The 20,813-nt window shown below is 45.6% G+C and overlaps 1 protein-coding gene across 3 annotated transcripts in view; it reads left to right on the forward strand.

The window, feature by feature from the left end:
- Positions 1-3,712, forward strand: part of AFTPH (aftiphilin) — a 47,283-nt gene extending 43,571 nt beyond the window's left edge. For 2 of the 3 annotated variants that reach the window (XM_054822090.1, XM_054822092.1), the window contains one exon: positions 2,500-3,712. In XM_054822090.1, coding sequence (XP_054678065.1) covers positions 2,500-2,644 — 145 coding nt within the window. In that variant the 3' untranslated portion in view covers positions 2,645-3,712. The remainder of the gene's footprint in view (positions 1-2,499) is intronic. The other variant, XR_008576592.1, reaches the window with a different exon arrangement.
- Positions 3,713-20,813: the final 17,101 nt, after the last annotated feature.

Raw genomic sequence — 20,813 nt, forward strand, 5'->3', positions numbered from 1 at the left:
AAAGGCATCACAGTTGTTAGGCAGTTTGGTAGGTTTTAAGGGTAAAACCAGTCTGTGGTGATGATGCTACTTTGTCTTTTAAGTTGAAAGAGTTAGTAATTCTTTAGGGTTTGCCCTGGTGATATTAGCTACTAAAGGTGCTGACTGTTACCCAGAAAGAGTACTTGCAGTGTACAGTTTTATTGCCTTCTGGAGGAACCTGCCCCTTTCCATTAAGGAATGGAGACTTTAGACTGTCTCATCCTCTCTCCACTGAGATGATTTAAAAAAAGGTTTTGAGCCTCATCACCAATTGATTGTATCTATAGCTGCAACTTGGTCATAGTTAAATAACGTTTGCTCTGTGTGTTAGCTTGTCCTTCTTTTATAGCTGCTTTTTACAGAGCACATTAAGTACATAAATTATTGCAAAAGGCCTCCAGCCAGGAGGGAAGCATTCAGTAATCGGGTGAGATTCACATCTGACTGTGCTTACTGGTGTACATGTTCTGCGGTGATGTTGCAGAGACCAGGTAGTACAGCAAAAGCAATAGCATCATCCTGTGATAAAGGTCCTCTGTATGATCACCAAATAAAATGTAGCACCACCTCTGGGACCCAGCAGTGCCATTTCTTAGCATGCCACAGTTGAGCAGAGGAGGAAGCAGCATATAAATAGCAAGGAGTGTGTGAGCTCCATCTCGGTGCCTGATTAACAATTACAGGAACTGCTTTTAATGCAGATCTCTGAGTCAGCCCTCTTCCTTTGGCTTCCTCTGTCAAACACTCCTTTGTTAGCTCTAAGTCCTTGATCACCAGGAGTTTGTACCTTTAAGAGGCTTGTGGTGATTACTAATAGTGGCACCAGATACTGATAACACAGTGGTGGGTGACAACCACATTTCAACAACTCAGAGATAGTCCTTCGAGTGCAAACAGAGCTGACTGTGAAGTTGTTGGAGAAGGAGGCATATACTGGCTCTCTGCTTCTTCCTTCAGTAAATCCAGCACACAGCTTTGTTTATCCTTCAGAATTTGGTAATCTGCCTAGTCAGTGGCTCATGAAATTCCACTGCAGCAAAGAAAATATTGCTATTCTAGTTAAGGAAATTCAGATTTAGTGTCTAGGCTGCCTCATCTAGAGATCTTTAATCAAGTGGAGGTCTCAAGTAGCAAACAAAAGTGATAGTTCAGTGTCAACACAATGATCAGTGATGTCAAGGATGAGTTTGACTCCAGCTCTTTTTTTTTTCTTCTCCTAGCTAAGAAATTCTGAGACTGCTGCTGGAAGCAAACACGCAGCCCCTTGCTTTCCTCTGATCTCTGATCAGTTCAGGAAACAATCCTGATGGCTGCTGACAAAAGAAAATATAAGTACATGCTGCTTCGTGATCAGAGTGGTGCTTGCCCTCTCATGGGGTCAGTTTAAAGTTTCTAGCTAAGACAAGATTTAGAAAGGAAATTTCTGAACTGTTCTAGGGAAAGGCAGTTTATTTGGTTCAGGTCTTTCGTGTCAGCTTTCTGCCCTAAAGATGGGGGAGCTTATTTAGCTAGAATTTCTAATGTCATTACAGGGTGTAGCAGGTGCCTTTTTGGAACTGTAATAATGTTTGATGGAAAACTGAGTATTTCTAGTGATAGGCGACGTTCGTCAAAGATAAGCCAGACATCTGTAAAGCATGTTTGTTTGGGCAGGGGAGGTGGGTAGCAGCCTGAGCCAAGCTTCATTTTACTTAGGAAATGTGAATTTCTTGCATAATAGCAAGAACCAAGTGACATGGGATTCAGACCTCTTATCTATTTGCACTCAGTAATTCTTGTGAATAATGCAAAAGGCAAAGTAAACACTAGTGATTCTCAAACTGCTGTATGGATCGTTTTTGCTACACATACTACTGCACTTCAAAGCAAGTATCTGCAAGTTGTGAGCACCTTTTGCTGCTGATGAGCCCTAGGGGAAAAAAGGGTTTGTGGATTACAATGTAGAGCAGTATGATGTATAATCTGAGTATGGTGATGTTGGAAACACAGCATAAGTACCTTTTTTTTTCTTTTAAAAAGTATTAAAAAGTAAGTTAGGAACTTCTTAATGTCCTTTCAAGATTTTTTTTTCCATTTTATTTTGAAAGATTATATTGGATTTAGGTAGTTTAGAACTAATGCTCCTATCATCTTATCCCTAGAATATGGGCATGGTTGTTTCTTCAAGTGAGTAGTCCTAGAATGGTACACTGGCATCTGACCAAAAAAAAAAAATATATAAAAATTAGCATCTGAATAGGAAATCTTTTTTTTTCCTTATGGCAACAATATTCAGGAACATTTTGCTGACTTTCTATGTTAACATTTTGTTGGTAGGCAGGTAGGTATTATAACATCAGACTACGTTCAAGTAGCTTGCAGAAGTGCCTGTCAGTGGGAGACAAACTGCGAGAACGTTGCTTCAATCAGTGGTTATTTCAGTGATCCAAGGGATATCAGGTACTAGATTAATGCACTTTGTTCTTTTCTTCTCAACAGGAAGCCTAAAAAGGAAGAACAACTTAGTGAAGAGGCTGCCAAGGTGATTTCTAGCCTTCCTGACTTAACTTTCATGCATGCCAAGGTGTTGATGTTCCCAGCCACATTAACACCTTCAACAAGCTGCCAAGAAAAGGTAGACTAAAGTGATGTGAATTGGACGTTTTCTATTGATTTTTTTTTTCTTCCCTCTGTGGGTTGTAAAAAGCAATCTTGCTTTAATTAAAAAAAATCAAGTTCAGATGATTTGTTGGTAAGCAGCACTAGAAAGGTATACATAGTAATGTATATTTATTTACATACTGGAGTCCTAAATTTATATTAGAGAAAAATGTAAATAATTGGGGGTAAATCTTTTTGAAGATCTATTCTTTTTGTTGTGCTGGACTGTATACATTTATGTCTTTGTGAAATACACTGGTGATGTCCTTCTTACAAAACCTTAAAAAGTTTAAAAAAAAATCCTAGAAACACATAATGAAAACTTCAATCTTCACAATCTGTGAAGTCCCCCTTAAATGTTTTCAGATTGCATTGGGCATCCTTTTCTTTCCTGCATATATTAAAATACGTGTTGCTGGGGAAAAAACAAAAGGTTACATTGTCCCTTTGTGGATTTTCAGTTATTGTTGTTTCTTTAAAACCCAATAATTTCTTTTGTGTTTTAACAAGCTTAAGATGTGGTTGTTTTTTTCCTTTTCTCCTCCATCCCCTCCCCCGTTTGATTGGTTGGCTGATCAATTTTTATGTTCTTAAACTCCAATAGTATGGCTCTGTCACTATATAGCCTTTTGAAAGGTATGCTGTCAGTAACTTCTTGTTCCAGTTATGGATCACTGTCTAAATACTTGATTTTTTTGGGTCATTAGAAGGTTATCTGTTTTTAATCAGTTTGATTTGAAAAAGAAGGACCAAAACTATATGAATGTCTTACAATGAAATTTACCTGTTAAAAATTTTTATGTTCTGTTGTACCACTATTCCTGTTTGATTTTGCACAGTGTAAAATGACATAATCATAGATTGCTATGGTTTTAGGCTGTATATACAGTAAAAAACTACGGGTTGTAAATGTCTGGGGAAATTCCTATGGAAAAAAGAGCGCTATGTAGAAGAACCTCTAAAAAGGTCAATGTGCATGCCCAAGGTCTTTTGAGATTTAAGTGTGTAAATTTCCTTTTAGCTTACACAAAATAAAATAATTTAAAAGATACATATGTATATAGTCTGCTATCTTTTTATATGGAATGTATACATTATTCACATTTCTGTTGATGGTCAAATCAATGCACTGCATTAACAGTAGAACCTTCTCGTTTCTGTTGCGCAGTCCCACAAAACACACCTGTCAGGGTCCTGCAGAAGGAGAATCAGACTTCTCTTTAATTGTCCTGTCTCTTTGAACATGTTGTGATGTAGGCTTTTATTTCTGTCTCCAACTTGCCTTCTGGCTTGTAGGGTGATGTGGCTCAAAACGTGTCGGTATTTGGGTTAGAGACTTCTTCAAAGTAATTGACAGTACTCAGCTGTAAGAAACAACTTCTGGTGAGGTGAGAAAGGACAGCTGGCTTTGCCTATTTCTTAGCTAGAAATAAAAATGTTAAACCTAACATTCACTTAAGTTTCCTAACATGTCAGCTTACACTGTAGCTCTTTCAGCAACATCTCTTCAGAGGGTATCAGTGGACTGTCTGCAGGTAAGGGATGCTCTGGGTGCTATTTCTTGAAAGTGCTTTGCATGAGTATAGGCTCTCATATGTCTAACCTTTACTATGTGCACAGCTCTTTAAGTGCTCAGTAGTCACCATCAGTTCCATCACTTAACATTTAGTTCTGAGAAATGTATTCCAATGTATTTTCTTTCCTCTTGGAATTCTTTATCATCTGACAGCACTTGGGTCAGAAAAGTTAAAGTTTGAGTTTGGTGTAATTAACTGGTAAGCTGAAATGTCCCTGCAAAAGGAAGCTTTTTTCCTTCTAGGGAGTTGTCTTGAAATGTCCTCGATAGATGAGTGCTGGAGTTCCACCTTTGTGAACCCAGGAGTTTCAGTGAGTGGTGGCCACTCGGAATTGAGGGAGCTGCTCCTGTGGTTGTGGTAAAGCTAATTTGTAACAGCTAAACTGGCTCCTTTGCCCCCAAATTAGCACTGCAGCATACAGTGCTGTGGTATAAAACTGCCCCTTGTAGCTGAAAAGGTTGATGTAAAAGCCATCTGCTTTATGATGTATCCCCAAAACCACTCCTGTTTGCTCCTTCCGCAGACTTTCATTACAGCGCTGACTTAATGTCTGTTTCATGTCAAAATTATCTTTACTAATCTCACAGGGTTAGCGTAGTATTCTTTAGTGCATGCTTATTATATCATTCAGTTCTGGTGTTGGCCTGCTGTAGGTTAAAATCGGTCCTTTTGTTTTCCTAACTGTGGTGTGTCCCTTGGAGCCAGAGTAGTGGTATAGCTGTAGCAGAGAGCTATAGCTATTGTTTCAAGGCGAATATGTTTAGGAGCTGACTCATGATCCTTGTCTGGCAGCAAGTGGACTGAAGTATGAAGGAGAGGTGGGGGTGGAAATGCCAGCTGCAAGTGATCTTTAGTCTCCTCACAATTGCCTCTAGAGGCAGCTGCCCATTTGTTTTCCAGTCCCCAAGTGCAATACTGGTGGCCCATTGTAGATGGGAAGGGCGAAGAAATAGCAGGGGGAAAAGGAGATTTCTGTTGTGACTGATGTACCAGTCTGAAACTTTGTGAAACCTGGTACTACCTAGAGTGTGTTTATGGGGGTTTTATTTTCTTTCTGCCCCCTCCCCTCCCCCCCCAAAAAAATTGCATCCCACAGACCTTCACAGTGCTGAAAGACATAAATCTTCCATCTAAATTCAGCCTTTTGAGGTGGATGCTACTAACGTAGTGTTGCTTTTTGTCTCCTAGCTTAAGCTCCCTTCTTTCTTGTCCATTGTGGGATGGACAGACGGGCTCCTCTACCTCTCTCCTCCTGTCTTGTGCAGGCAGCTTTGTTCTTACACAGAAAGTTTTGTCTAGCAGATCCGGCTGCATCGGGGTTGTCCTTCCATGCTGTTCCCATACCTTATCTAGTTTAATCTTGCCAGTAGGTTTATGGGCAGGATGGTAATTGATACTTTCTGCACATAGGTGTTGCTGTGCATTGTCATCAGACATGTCAACGTGTATCACATTCACTCGAGAACTAGTGTCATTTAATAGCGAGGCGCTTATGTGCTCATCCAACAGAAGCAGCAGAGGACACTCGGTTCAGATGCAATTGCCTGAGTTGGAACATGGCCATGAAGCAAAGTCCAAAACTCCTACTGCGAAGCAAGCTGCAGGCCCCTGAATGACTGCTAAGAAGAGCTGGATTCTGCTTGTATTATCCAAAAGACTGCACTCTGATGCTCAGTGGTTCAGCACTGACTTATCAGGAGCATTACCACCTGCTGCAGGTGTTAGCAGTGCTGTACTTCCCACAGCACTTGAAATGTTAAGACCTTCTCAGAATATCATTAGCTTGACACATTCATTTTGAGATGCCAAAAATAAAGCTTACAAATAATGTATGTAGATGCCCTCAAATGCAATTAGCGTGCACTGAAGTTAACCCTTCATCACATTGGATTGTTGTACAGAATTTTACCTGGTAAGGAAATCGGCATGTGGAAAGTTTTGGTGTTGGACTGCAGGACTGCTGCACTTGGGCTGAGTATCTAGTATTTATAGGATGTGAAGGAGACTTAGCTCAGTGCGTGTAAGGTGGATCAATCATCCTTGGCCCAACCACTTACATCTAGGTGCAACTCTTCTGTGCCAGTTCTGCACCTCTGCATAATTATCTTTATAATTTCAGAGCAGTCTGAAAATACAGGATAGTTGCAAAATACACTTGAATATAATTTGTAAAAGCATATGGCATGTAATAATTGCATAGCACCTGCTAGCAGTGTCTGCTACAAAAGCAGAGAAATTTTTTTTCCTAATTTGGTCTCTGTGCTGAAGAGCACAGACACTAAAGGCAGCAAACAGCCTGGTCTGCTCCCTTAGGTGAACCTGGAGCATGAAAGGAGATGGGGAGAAACAACACCTTCAAATTCAGAAGGCTAAAAACAGAGTGAGGAGGAGCTGGAAGAAAAAAATACAAAGCTAGAGGTCAGGAAAAGCTCTGAGTGGGGGAAATAAGAAGGTGAAGGAGGACTTGGAGTGTGGGCAGCTGGGATAGCTGTAGGAAAAGCAGGTGGTGGAGAAAGTGGGATACAAGCATGGGGAGCAGGGGCATTTGGAGAGGAGAGAAAGCCTGGGATGGATTACAGGCGCACACACTGTGCCCACTGGCTGCTCTTCTCCAAAATCTGGAACTGAGCCTGAGAGACCCAAGTCTCTGTGTTACTATACTGCAGGGGAAATGTGTCAAACCCATCGGGTTTGTGTAAGTTGCACGTGTCACAACAGCCTGCTATTGCTATCAATTTTTTTTGGTAGAGAGCTGGACTGCAGATGCAAGGGGTTTAAATGCAGCTGCTGGTGCATGTTTTAGCATTGACACAAATCCAGATGTTAGAAGACCTTTTTTAAAAATCCTCAAAAAAATCAAATCCTCCAAAGCTAAGCTCCACTGCTGTGATATGAAACTGCAGCTTCAGTCCTGTCATGCATCTGCAATGTGACAGTCATTACTTATATATCCTGTCTTCACCCGATCCTTGCCTCGTGGCCTGCGCAGAATTATTCTCTGAATCAGTGTAGTGCAGTGCGACTCCTCTGCAGCGTCCCTGCTTCATAGAGCTAAAGAGAAAGGATGGCCTTACGTGGAAACTACAGAGAAGGCGGCACGGTGGAGTGCGATGCTCTCCTGGCTTGGAGCAGCTGGTCATGTCGGCTTTTTTGCAGGAGGTCACTTGTGCGTTTCTGTCATTTGGTGCCCAGCATGAGTTGCCTGATTGGGATGTGCAGAAATGCTAATTGCTCTGGGATGTAGCTTAAGCAGTTAGATGCTTTGCTTGTTTGATACACAATCAGGGCTCTGCAACACCAGGAGTCAGGTGCATGTGCGAAGCACCCGAAACTGCTGGAGCTCGTTTTCATCTTGTCAACATGTTCTTAAACTTGCAATATACGTCATTATCCTTGCATTACTGCAAGGTTGCGGAGATCAGCTCTGTTTGAAATGCCTTGCTCATCTTTGTAGTTTGTCAGCAACATCTGAGAAGGACTCAGCTTATAATAGGTATCATACACATCTCAAAGGCACAGGAGAATGCTCACTGTCTTACGTCTGGATTTACTATGTAGTCACCAAAGAAAAGTACGTTCCTGCATTAGGGGCTCTGAATCTTCCCGTGCTCGCCTAACACTAGGGCACATACCTGCAGAGGTTCCTAATACTGTAGTCCATATAGGAATTGGATTGTGTGGCTTAAATAAGGCTTTGGACTACTGGTAGAATGTGAAGGGGCAAAAAAATACTTCTCATTGTACTAGAAGAGATTATGGTCCTGTGGAAAACAAAATAATGAGACTGTAACCAAAGACTAATTCAAAGGAGAGTGAAATTAAGGTATCATAGATACTGGTGAATATTTGCCTAAGCAGACTTAATGATCCCTTTAGCATGGTTTTCCATGTGCTTAATGATCCTTTTGGCATAGTTTTGTATGTTTAGAATATGTACCCACAAGTGCAGTAAACTGAACTGAGGCATCAAAATGAAGCTGACCCTCTTGGCCTGTATGCTTTAAGGTTCTCTGCTGGGCTTCCACCTGTGTCCTCACTGTGTGTGTGACCAAGGTGGCATTTGCTGCTGCCCTGCTAGACCTGTGCTAATGCTGTCGGTTCAGCTGTTGTGGCTGATCCTTACTTGTTAGGGCTGGACCATCAGGGGTTTATTAGTACACATGAGTGCGAAGTCCCATGCAGCAAGCGTTTGCATGGTTGATGCCAGGTCTAGCAAGCAAATCCCCTCAGAATACAAGTAGATTTCCTACTGGGATTGTTGTCATTGTGTGAGCCTCGCCTCCTGTATTTAAAGCAATGAAGTTATTAAATGGGGAGGGAGGGCGAGCAGAGGGGCAGTTTCAGAAGCCTTGTCCGTGCCTTTGTCTCTGATTTTTTCCAATGAAATGTGTCTCAATTGTTTTTAAATCTTTAAACGATGCAATGCTTGGTGTTTGTTTCCCTCAGCGAATAACTGCAGTGAGGGCTGCTTACTGAAGCCAGGCGTGGTTTTCAAGACTGCCTTAATCTTATAAATGGCAGGAAGCGTTATCTCACCTGAGCTGGTCTTCAGAAGGCCTTACACAAGGGGAGAAAAGCAAGTACTTTGGATCAGACTTTAATGTTGCCTCCAACTGCTCAGGAGGATGCCTCATAGGACAAGGACTTGTCCAGCATGCCTCAGGTAGCGCCGGCCTTGTGCTGTAACACAGACAGCACGGCACACTTTACTGCGGTACAGACCCTAAAGACCACTGTGGTGTTCAGCTCCCTGTCAGAGCTGGCCTGGCTCTGCAGAGGGGTAAGCCTTTTGGACCTGTGTGTTGTATCCTGGGGAGAACCAGCCCTCCCATCCCTCCCCAACCACTTTTGGTGGCATTGTTACAGCGCCTTGTGCCTCCTTGGGGAATTGATCTGCAACAGAGTCCAGCTCTAGTAGTAAAAGAAACAGACAAATTGGCTTCTCCGGTGCTAGTCCCCGGGATACTTCTGATTGTTAACTGCAACCCGTTTGTGTAAATATCCAAAAGAACATGCCAGTCAGGATCTGCCCTATTGCTTGGAATAGCAATGTGTCTTGGCCACAGAGACACAGGGAAATGGAGGGCAGTCCTGCTGTTCCTGCTGCACAGCTTCATCCCAGCGTACTTTTCCAAAGTCGGTGAACAGCTATATGGTCAGAGGAGCAGGTTGATGTATGGTGGGACGTGCAGAAGACGTGTGTGGTCATAGCAGAATTGGCTCTATCTTGTGTCTGTTCTAGTGTCTCCTCAGGTCTGCAGAGCTGTGATGTTGACTGAATTGTAAGTTTTGCTGTGGTTGGAGCTGGTTTTTCGGGTCTCTTTCAGCTGGGGAAAAGAAGCATGTGAGGAGATTGCTTGGAAAGAACAAGTGAATGCTGGCGGCTGTGTGCAGACACTCCACAAGTAGTTGGAGCTCTGATTTATTTTTTAATTTTTTTTTTTTAACTCCTTTATGCTCCCCAGTCCAAGGAGCTTACAGAAGACAAGGCAACAGTTTTGCTGGATCTCTTCCTAAGGCCCTTCAGCTCTGCAGAGCAGCCTTGGAGAAGAGTCTGGGAGCAGCTTCCTCAGGAGTTCAGAGCAGAGTGGAAAATATCTAACAGGCTCTTTCAGAAATGCAAAGGCTAGCTCGGGGTCCATAAGGTCTTTTCTGATCACATTTTGGCTTTTAAATTGCAGGGAGCCTTAGCACAAATACAAAAGCGTGGCTGTTTTGGAAACAAACTGAAAGCAGACATGAAGCATCCCACGCACACCTTCACATCCTCCCTTTCCTCTCCCTCCCTAGCCCCAAATCTCATCAAATGTTTTGTCCTGATCTCAGCAACTTGGACCTGCAACCTGTTTGCACACGAATTCTACTACCAAAAAGGGGTTTTTTTTCAGGGCTGTGTTACTTTACTGAGTGCAGGGACTGTGTTTTCATTAGGAGGCCTTTTGTCACTTTGTTAATGCTGAAGCCAGTTAAGAATCAAGACGCAGCTGGCGATGGGTGTTTTGCAGCTGTTAGGACTGTTGCAGGTTACTCCACTTTCTCTTGGACTGAGCTGCCTCCCTCTGACAATGGCAAAATGAGCAGTTGTATGGCTGCTTTATGCTCTTACAGGTACAATTTTCCCTCCTTTTGCCATTTTGAAGGGGTGTCCTCCCCCTGTCTCTCTATCTTTGTCCACCTAGATGAAGTCTGTTCTGGCAACTTTCCTCCTCTGTTGGCCAGGGAGGAGGAAGCAGGGTGGAAAGGGAGGAACAAACAGCTGTCCTTTAGGTTTCAAATCAATGCAGCTCCTTAGCAGGCTGGCAGTGTGAGCTCAGTCATTAGGAAAGCTGCTCTTTCATTCAGGAGGCAACCTGAGCCAATTCTCCCCCAGTCCAAGACCAAAGAGGTAGGGAGTTTGGTCCTTTCCAGCTTGTAGGACCATTGCAGCTGGCACAGGCTCCTGTTCCCAGTGTTTCATTCATGCAGTGCGCTGGAGGACGATGTTGGCACTTCGGCGGTTAGCCTGTCTCAGGAAACTACTGAAATGTTGCAGTGTGCGTGCTTAACTCCCATCTTTTCATGAAAGCCACCTTCCCCTGAAATTGGGAGTGGGTGTAGGAAGGAGATCTGGATTTTTCAGTTGAGCCTTGCTTGGGTTAAACCTCTGAGTTGAGCAGGCTTTAAGAAAACAAGATGGATGGGGTCAGCCCCTCAGATGCTATTAGTACTGTAGTTCCCCTTGGCCTGCACGGGCAGTGCTGTGTAGCAGCCGGAGGTTCTGCATACAGGGATAGTGAACACCTGAAGCTCCCGAGTGATTTCTGCAGGACTTGCAGATCTTACCTCGGTCCTGGTGAGAAAGATGGTATTTGCCTTCACCTTCCAAAATGTGTGCTGTGCTCCCCTTGCAGTTTTTCCTGCAAACTGCATGTGTATTGTGGCTCTGCTAAGCTGGTGTGCTGCATGTTGGGTTGTATTGTCATTTATATGTGCTGAAAAATACCGAACCCCCAGGAAAAAAAAGACCAGAGTTAGACTGATGCATGCTTAGACTAGACCCTAACTAGAAGTGGTGAGGTTTAGCACTGCCCAGGCCAGCCTAATGGCACCGCAGCATCAGGGGAGATAGTTCAGGACTTGCTGTCAACCTGTTTCTGAGCGTTCTGATCTCTGAAGTGTGTTTTGATCTCAGGGATGTGAGCAGGGAGGATTGCAGCTGAAATCTCATTAGCAAATAATAGGTCTTGTGTGCAGAAATCTGTCTTGCTGACATCTTGAGCTTACTCTGCCACTTCTGATCAGCAGGGTTGAAAATTCATTCTGGTTTTGCAAGTGTGAACACAATGTCACTGCCCTGATTTGCAAGTGACGGTGGAAAGAGCCGTGGTATGCAGTGGCAAGGGGGGGCGGTTAGCATGTTTACAGGAGGAATTTTCCAGGCTTCCCAGTGTTGCTGATAGAGAAGTTCATTTTTTGAGGGATACAGAAAGTGCTGTCTGCAACTATGGGATTTGAAAGATAAATATGCCCGTAATAAGACAGCAGATCTCATTTAGCAGCAGAAGGGTTGGTTAGTGGAAAAAGTACTTCTTTCTCAGGTGCTGTGTTGTTTTCTCCATGAATTTGAGTGTCTAATACCCTTCTGCCACCTGGCATACTGCTAAGTGGTCTCTAAATCAGTAATGGTCCTCAAATCTGAGAGCTTGCAGGGTGATGACATCACTACTGGCAACAGATGAAAAAGGAAGTAATGCAATGGTATACTATACTGCCCCAAATTAAATATTTCCACCTTCAAAAGAATAGACCTACTCTCCAAATTTTAAAGAAACCTTTCGAGATGCTGTTGTGCTGTAGGCAGGGACATATTTGCAGTGTGTTTGAACAGCATGAGGCATGCGGGGAACTCCAGACCGTACCTTAGCACGTGCGTCCCTGATGTAAAGCAGGAGGGGAAGCTGTACAGCCATGGGATTGCATCACATTATATACACGCAGGTGATTTTCTGGCTCTGCAAGCTTCCTGATCTTCTGTGTTTGGGAAAGTTAACGCTGCTGGAAGACAAGTGTCAGTAGTGCCATTAGCTCCAGGTAGGCTTTCCTTGAATTTGCAGGCTTGTAAGTAAAGGTGAACTCTGCAGATGCTGAGATGAACAGGGTGGTTCTGATTGCGAGGAACTCCTGTCAGCAGCTCTCCAGAAGTTTTTAAAAAAGGACAGATAAGAGGAGGGGAAAAAAAGGCGGGGAGAAGCCTGGTTTTTTGCTTTGTAAGTGCTGCATTGGTTCTGCAGTGACAACGGTGTGACAGGCAGAATACAGCAAAGATACACTAAGGGTTTCTCTCGGCCCCTGCTTCCCTGCCATGAACCTAGCACTGACTTCCTTGGAGGAGAAGCATTAGGGTAAAGCTAAAGGAGGTGGGGGAAGACTTTGATTTACGCACTTGTAGGGTGTGTTCAATCTTTTGACTGCCTTTTTCTCGTATTTTCTGTCTGCGTTGCTTATTTTTGTCTCCCTGGGTACTTCTCCCAAGACTTCTTAGCTCGTTTGTGTTTAATCTTCCCGATTTGTCTACAGCCTGGGTTGCTCTAATCTCTGCAGGTCACTGTGCAGTTTGCATGTTTGTTACTCCTTGGCTGTTTGCTGCGATCAGCACATTTGATTGTGGTTGAATTTACATCAAAGAAACACCTGACAAAGAAGCAGGCCTGATAATAGGCTTTAGTTTCTTCTCGGCAACCCAAACAGGTAGAGGCGGGCGAGGGAACGCTGGCAGGATCACAGGGGAGTTCGTGCTCTACTTTCAACGCGGTGTGCTTTTCTCTCCTGCCTGACGGAGTACTGCAGACCCCGCTGCTGCTGTAGGTCCCCCAAAAATAGAGCTGCCACTGGAAAAGAGGAAAACAAGACAGAGGTAGGCCTTGCTCTTCTCCTGCAAAGCAAACCCACACGTGGGAAACTAACTAGACGAGGAAGAAAAGGCTCTTCTGCAGTTGCTGTTGTAGCTGCAGAAGTGCAGCTCACAAATTATGGGTGCCCTTTCCCGGCAGGGAGAGTTGGCTCAAATGCCAGGGTCAGGAGAGACGCTACAGTCGCAGTGTGACTGTTACCTGCTTCTTCAGAGTTGGTCAAAGAAGAGGCTGATAAATTGAAGACTGGCTTCTCTAGAAAATGCTTCAACTGCAGTGTCTAAATAGGGATTTTTCTTTTGCTTTTCTTTGTATAACTTATGCTGCCCAGACCATTTTCCCTGTCTGGAGTTTGCTGTTAGGAGCTGATTTTATGTAATGATTATATATAGTTATATATGGCCACACACACACACAATGGTGGATACAGAGAGATATATGTGCCATTTGGTGCAGCAGGGAGTATTCTGTGAGGTACTGGATGCTATTTAGGTTGGTGCCAGGGTCCAGTACAGAGGTGTCTCATGGGTGAATTGCTCAGGGTTTTGCAGCACACAGGAGACGCTCATCTTCGATGTTGAAATGTTGTTTGGGGTGCTTACCAAACCTCAGCCCTTTCTCCTCTGCTGAAAGGAAAACCAGGGGCACCATATCACGTCTCCTGTGGGTTTCACCCAGTGGTGGTCAGCAGCTGCTACTCTTGAGGCCTGCAGTTCTCCAAGAAATCATTCTCCAGGCTCTGATGGATCCCGGGAGTCTGCGTGTGCTTGCCCTGCGCTGGAGACCTCTAAAAAGGAGAAAGCTCAGCTTCCCAAAAGGCTGTGAGGGGAGATTTGGAGCAAGGGGATGTCTTTGTTCCTCTGGCGCAGCAGCAGCTTTAGAGTAGGAGCTGTGAAACCAGGAGTAATTGCAAGTCTGTCTAGAGGGGCAGAAGTGCGTGTGCTGGGAGCTCCCTGAAACTTGTCTGTCCTCCTGGGACGTGGCCAAGGACCATGAGGTCCTGGTGTGCAGGAACCCCAGCTCCCCACACTCTTCTGCACAGAACCAAGCTTTTTATTCTTTCATTTAACACAGGCTAGCAAGGCACCTGGGTGTTTTGTGGGGTGCTGTAGATTGGAGGAGGAATGGATAAGATCCTGTCGTCTTTGGCTGAAGAAATGGTAGCTGGAGCTACCTGGTGCTAGAGCTCCCTCGGCTTCTGCTCCGAGCGTGCAGGGCTAAAAGCAACATCCCCCTGGGAGGCGTTTCCAGCTCCTTTCATTTGGAGCAGGGTCAGAGATGGCTGGTTTCTCCCTGGTGTGAGTGTTGTGTCCCGGGAGGGCTGAGGATGGATGAGCAGGACAGCCCTTCGCACCTCACCTGTGGGAAATGCCGCTGCCTCATGGACCAGAGATGCCGTGCTGCCCAGCTGCTGGCCTCTAGCCCTGCTGTGCCCCTGTAGTGCTGATAGCCGGCCGTTTGGGGATTAAAGGCGCTATTTAAAAAAATAATAATAATAAATCAAACCTGCCTGCGGTGTTATGTAGGGACACCAGTATTCAAATGAACTCATGATAAATGGAGGCACTGCCTCATTAAATACTGCTTTGGAGTTTGTCCTTGGAAGGCTACAGTTCCATAGTGTAGCTGTGATTTGAGATGGTCCAAGTTCTGCTTTTTTTTTTTTCTTCCAAGATTTCTCTGGGTTCAAAGCCGCTTTGAGCAGTAGGCTGTTAAAACAATTCCCAGCAAACCGTCGCTGCCCATCCTTATGTGTTTATGAAATAGGAAAACCACTTTTATTTTGTTTTCTACTGTTTTAAAGCCAGGCTTGGGTGTGACATTTGGAATATCTGCTCTTTGCTTTCTACCTTTTCTGCTGAGGATCGTGGTGGGATGTCCAGAAGCTGTGAATTACAACGGCAGGCTGTGCTAAAGCCCAGCTTAACTTAAAAATACAGCAGCTAGAAAAAATACAGCAGCATCGCCTTGCTCCCGCTTCTTCCCTGGCACATGAAGTGATCATATTCCAAATGAAAATGTAGATAAATCTGAATAAATCTCATCAATTTCTTTGGGCCCACGTGAAGGGCACGGCTCCTGTCCCAGCTTGCCAGCCTGTGTCCCCATTTGAGGCATCAGAGCCGTTGAGCAGTCTGTATTAAACTCCCAGCAAAAGGCAAAACAGGACGGGGGGAGGCCATCCCAATTTCTGGAAGTGCGTACGGACGGATGCCTTTTCTTCTTCATCCCAAGGATTTAACTCCTCGCTGCCCTGGGTCTCTATGTATGCCTGCTGCATAGGTAGGTGCAACTACAGAGCACAAATAAGCAGAGACATAAACGAAAGAAATTGGGAAATGAAATGAGAATCTCACTGCGGCGTGGCATTAAATCCTTGAATTGCATTAGTCTGAGTGGAAAGTCAGAAACCTGAATCCCAGGATTAAAAATAACGCCGCCTTTATGAGAGCAGTGAGAATGCCCGCTAATTGTTGGTTTACAGGAGAAAAGCAGAAACACGCTGAAAAATTGGCTCACAATAGCAGTTGCTGTATCATAATCTCCTGGTTCCTTTCTTGCCTTGCTAATAAGAACTAAGACTAATTTAATTTTTACAACGTCCCAAATCTGTGGCTATACGATTCAGAGACTTAATAAGATTCTCCTGCCAAGCCAAGAAAAGCTTAGCGGTTTTTAGCTTACTTTCTTCTTCTGGGTTTCAGTTTCAGGACGTTTGTGCAGTGGCTGAGACTTTTTTTTTTTTTTAAAGCCTGTATTTCATCAGGATTACTAATGTCTCTGTTTAAGTTATTATAGGTGTAAATTGGTTGTGCTGGAGCTGGGTAAAATCTTGAGCAAAAAAAGCAAATTTTGGCAAAATGAAAACATTTTATGAGTTGTTTTGATTTGCCAAACTTTTTTCCTGGAGAGAAAAGGAAAAAAAAACCAAACTATTTTGTTTCAGCATTTTCCAGATGAAAGGCCTTGAAATTTCTCTTTGAAGCAACTTTTCATTTTGAACGATCTTCAGAGCTAACTTTTGTAAAGGCTGCAGAGTCAAAGTGAAACGTTTGTTTCAGTCGACCCCAAATGAATTTTTTTTTTTAACCTTTTTTTTTTTTTTTCAGGATTGCCAGCGAACCGAAAAATCAGTTATTCACCCAGCTTTATACACCGTATACTGATAGAAACTTCAGAGCGCCCTGGTGGCTGTTTATGTAGTGCAGCTGCCGCTAAGCCCTCCATTTATATGTTGGTAAATTATTATGCTTCTCAGGGTTGCGTGAGATAGTAAACCATCAGTAAGCGCCTGTTTTTTCTCCCTTGGGTTAACAAGGAGGCAATGTTTTACAAAATACGCTTCTGACTTTATTCTCATTGCGTGGCAGGTATTAACTTTGGCCGATGTACAGTTGCAGGACCTGTTTTATGCAGAAAGCGCAGGTTAACCTCTTTAGAGACTTGGCTGTGTTAGGACAAGGCATCGCGTTAGGAGCTGTTTTAAAGAGGCAGAATTGAGCTCGGCTTTGGGGATAGCTGTACTTCAAAAAGATGAGTGCAATGATCAAGAAAAGATAGAGTTCCTAATTTCAGGGTTAACCATAGTCAAAATAATGTATTTAAAATGTACTTTTCCTATGGTTACTCTGGGTGATACATTATCTATAAACATGAAGCTATTTATTGAAAACGGGTTGGTTTTAACCTTTTTTCCCCTGTATAGTTATATGCAGATGGCACAGGACATTCTGGAACAACAAGGCCAAATTGCCTGTTTTACTGAAGCTGATGGAAAAAAGTTTAGATTGATTCCTGCAGAACAGAGGCCGTAACCAGAAATTGTTAGTCCTGGATTCCAAGTCTGCTGGCGAAAAAGGAGTTGCACTAAATAGGTTCGTTCTGCTGTTCATCTTAAATCTTAATTTAAGCTTAAATTAAATGCCTCTCAGGTAAAGGCCTTTAGCATTTAGAACAGCAGAAGAAAACAGGCTCAGTGTGTTGAGTGCTCCTCAGGTTGCAGTTTTTCTTTCGTGCCATTGTCCCACGGAGATCTCACCAGCCAGCCGGGGTGCGTTTCAGCACCCAGCTGTGATGCACAAAGCCGGGTTTGCCTGGGCACAGGTGCTAGGCAGGCTGGACCCACCGTGCCTGCTCTGAACCTGGCGAGCAGGGCCAGGAAGGCACCAGCTAGGCTGGGATTAACTGGAGAAGGGTATTCTTTAATTTTTTTTTTTTTTTATCCTCACCTTTGGAGAGCACTGACCCTGGCTCAGGTTGAGGCGTGAAATGAAGTTAGTCTGAGCCAAGCAGATTCGCTGCCCCCCAGGAGCAGCATGCGGACAGGTCAGTGTTTCTCCCAGCCCTTCTGAGGACACTTCAGTTCAGCAAGTCCCATGCCCTTGGAGCCCTCCTCCTTCCCTGGCCTCATCCACTTCATCCCCTGCCCCTCCACTCCCCACGGGGACCCGTTTTCTAGGCTCCCGTTTGATCTCCAGGTGCCAGCTCCTGCCTGGAGGGAGCAGCCCTGTGCGTGCTGGGAGGAAGGTCGCGTCAGGAGCACGGGGCATGGGAGGGGAGGCAGGAATAAGTTTCTGGCAGGAGGGAGCAAGCTGGGACTTGCCACCTTTCTGAGCTCATCCCCAGGGCCATGTCGGAGAGCCGTCCCTCCTGCCCGGCACGTTTCTCTCCCCTTCTCCCCCACTCCTTTGCCTGGGATTACACAGTCCCAGGTTGTCTTTGCTTTTGGGTGTGGGACTTTAAACTGGTTGAACCAATTCATAGCGGATGATTCACTGGATGCGTTTCGGCCCTTGCTTTGTTCATGCAGTGTCTGTCAGCAGCTTGCAATTTTTACAGACGTGCTAGCTGTTGTTCTGTATCGCTGCCGTCCCAGGAGCCCCTGCCATGCACCAGGCGCTGCTCCGTCACGCAGCAGGGATGTACAAATCATAATCATACTCCTTTCTGCAACTAATTCTGGGTGTCCTGGTGATCCCTGACCCATTAAGGCGAGGCTTTTCAATAACCCAATTTGAGTGGCAGAGGTGATTAGGTGATTTTTTGTTGTTGTTGTTGTTGCATTAGGGTTATTTATTTAGATTGGACGAATGTAACCGTCCAGAATTAGGTTCATAGTAATAAGCAGAGAGACTGTCGAGGCCACACAGTGCTTGGGGAGTAATCTATAGCGCTGGAGGGATGGAGGTGGTGAGCTCTGCTGAGAGCTGCTTTGGCTCTCTGTGTTTGTTGCTAAGGGGGGGGGGTGTCATCCAAACAGGGGTGGCCTTGCTGCCAGCATCGCTTCTGCCAGAGCTGTCGCCTGCATCTGAGACGTCAAAGAGCAAACTGGAAGCTCAGCTCTTTCCCAGCTCCCCTGCCCTATTGCTTCCCTGAACTCTTTTCCTTTGCAAGGTGTGAACAAGCTGGCTCCCAGAGCAGCAAAATCCATTTTTCCCTCCCCAGCTACAGTAGCTGTGAGTCACTGTGCTCATGGGGTTCATCAGCGGGAGAAACTGGTCTGAGGAACCATGATGCCCTTGGAGCATGACCAGCTTGTTTCTGTGCTGATGGTTACCCTGGGCTTTGCTTTCTCCTGTTGGACAGAGTCAGAGGGCAGGAGACAGAGCAGCTGCTGCTGCTGGAGGCCACGAGGATCCGGAGGTAACCCTGAAGGCTTTGGAGATCCTGGAGTTGGGCTGCTCCTGTCCTGACCTCCAAGCCCCTCCTTGGATGAAAGCTCCATAGCTGGGATGAAGTCTTGCTGCTGAAGGGGGATTATCTCTGAGCTGCACTGGCCAGCCCCATGTGGTTTTTGCGTATCGCTGCTGCTTCTATTTTTACATGTTTCCTCCTGGGGGACATGATCTGTGTCCAGACCCCACTCTTGCTTTCATCCAGTAAAAACCGAGGTTTGGCAGCTCAGCTCACCAGACTTTCCTTACACCCTGGTGCAGCCTAAAGCTACAGCCTTGCAGGTGGATTCACAGAGGCCCATGCCTGTAGCCTGGAGGGAAGAAAGATGTTTTGATGCACTTGCACCAGGTGGTCTCCTGCTTTAAAAATGGAGTTACAGGACAGGTGTTCTCCAAATTGAGAAAAGGTGCTCCTCAGCCCTGAAATGAAAGCATTAATTTGTCTGTCTTCTCTATTTGGAGGCAGCCATCAGGGGCTGAAGCAACCCTCAGTTCCATTCAGAGCGGCGGAAGCAGCTTCTTTACGCTTGCTGGAGGCAGGAGGTGTGAAAGCTGACCCAGGACCCGTGCCATTCCTGCAGGCCAGGCATCGGCTGATGCTGCTGTTAGAGGCAAGACGTCACTGCGAAGGGCAGGCCTCCTGGCAGCCACCGCAGGCTTCTTCCTGACTCCCTCCCAGCCCCACGGAGGGCTGCGCTTAAAAATGGCTGTCGTGAAATTGATAGCCCCTTGTGTTTGTGTTCTGAGCCAGCTGCCTCGCCTCGCTTGAAAATGCTGCTGTGTCTTCTAAAACAGGCAGGACTCAAAGCCTCCCTCATCCCCCACGTCCCCCAGGCCCCTGGGTTTGTGGCCGAAATTCCCCTTCTGCTTTTTCCCACTGCGGTCTCCTGCTTTGCCTCCCCCCCCCGTCTTAATTTAAGGTCATGTTAGGCAGGTCTGCTTCACCAAGCTTTCCCACCAGACAGGGCAGGGGAAGACACGCAGACCACTTCGAGTGACAACGCTAAAGAATTTAGGAGGAAACCTTTGCTTGAATTAAGGTGAATTGGCTGCAACAATATCAACCCCTGGCAGGCCTGAGGCAGGAAAAAGGTGGCGGTAGGCGATGACATTAGAGCGGAGGGAAGGGGATTTGTCCCTCTGTGCCTCCCTCACCAGAGCAGACACACACACGCACACACACCCCAGCAGGCAGGAGCAGGCAGGAGCAGGCAGCAGGAGCTGGCTGGCCGCACTAGCTCTGCTGAGGGATTGCAAGCAATACAGCAAACTCTGGAGCAGCCCAAATAATCCCTTCCCCATGTGAGCTCTAAGGCAGCGTGAGGGGAAAGCAAGACTGACATACCCTGCCCGAGTATTGTCTTTTTGCAAACTTCCAGGGTTTCGTGGCTTTTTTTCTTTTATCTTCCCTCTCTAATAAATGCAGAGCTGGGCACAAGCACAAAATCCATCATCCCTGCTCACACCAGGAAGAGAGACGTAAAGGCAGCAGGCAATGATGAAGGCTGTGGGCCAAAGTGCGCAAGGGAGAGAAAGCAAGGGGAGGAACAGGGAGGAGGAGGAAACCCAGTCAATAGGGGGAAAAGGAGAGGAAACGGGAGAGGAAATAGTCCGGGGAGAGTAGCATGAGGTGGGTAAGGCAAGGCTAGAAGAATGGAAGGAAATCCTTGCAGAAGTGGGCAATTTGAAAGCTGTTCCTTCTGTGCCCTGTGATGTGCCTTCCCCTGGCAGATGCTCTAGATCTGGAGATATCTGGGGGGGAATCGGCTGGCTTTTGGGGACACATCGATTGGAAAAGGGAGAGGGAAGCAGAGCCAGAAAGAAACCTCCCTGCCCATGAGCCCGAGCACCTGGCGTACCTGGAACATCAGTCCCTGAGGATGAGTTTTTGAAGTTGGCAGGTGTGCCCAGCCCACTGCCACAGTCCGTAGGGGTCTGAGGGATGCTGGCCCCTGCGGCCACAGCATGCAAGGTCTCAAGGCTCCTTCCCCTTCCCTGGCCATCTCGTTATT

This window comes from Grus americana, chromosome 3, assembly GCF_028858705.1.
Source record: "Grus americana isolate bGruAme1 chromosome 3, bGruAme1.mat, whole genome shotgun sequence".
In the NCBI taxonomy this organism is placed as follows: domain Eukaryota; kingdom Metazoa; phylum Chordata; class Aves; order Gruiformes; family Gruidae; genus Grus; species Grus americana.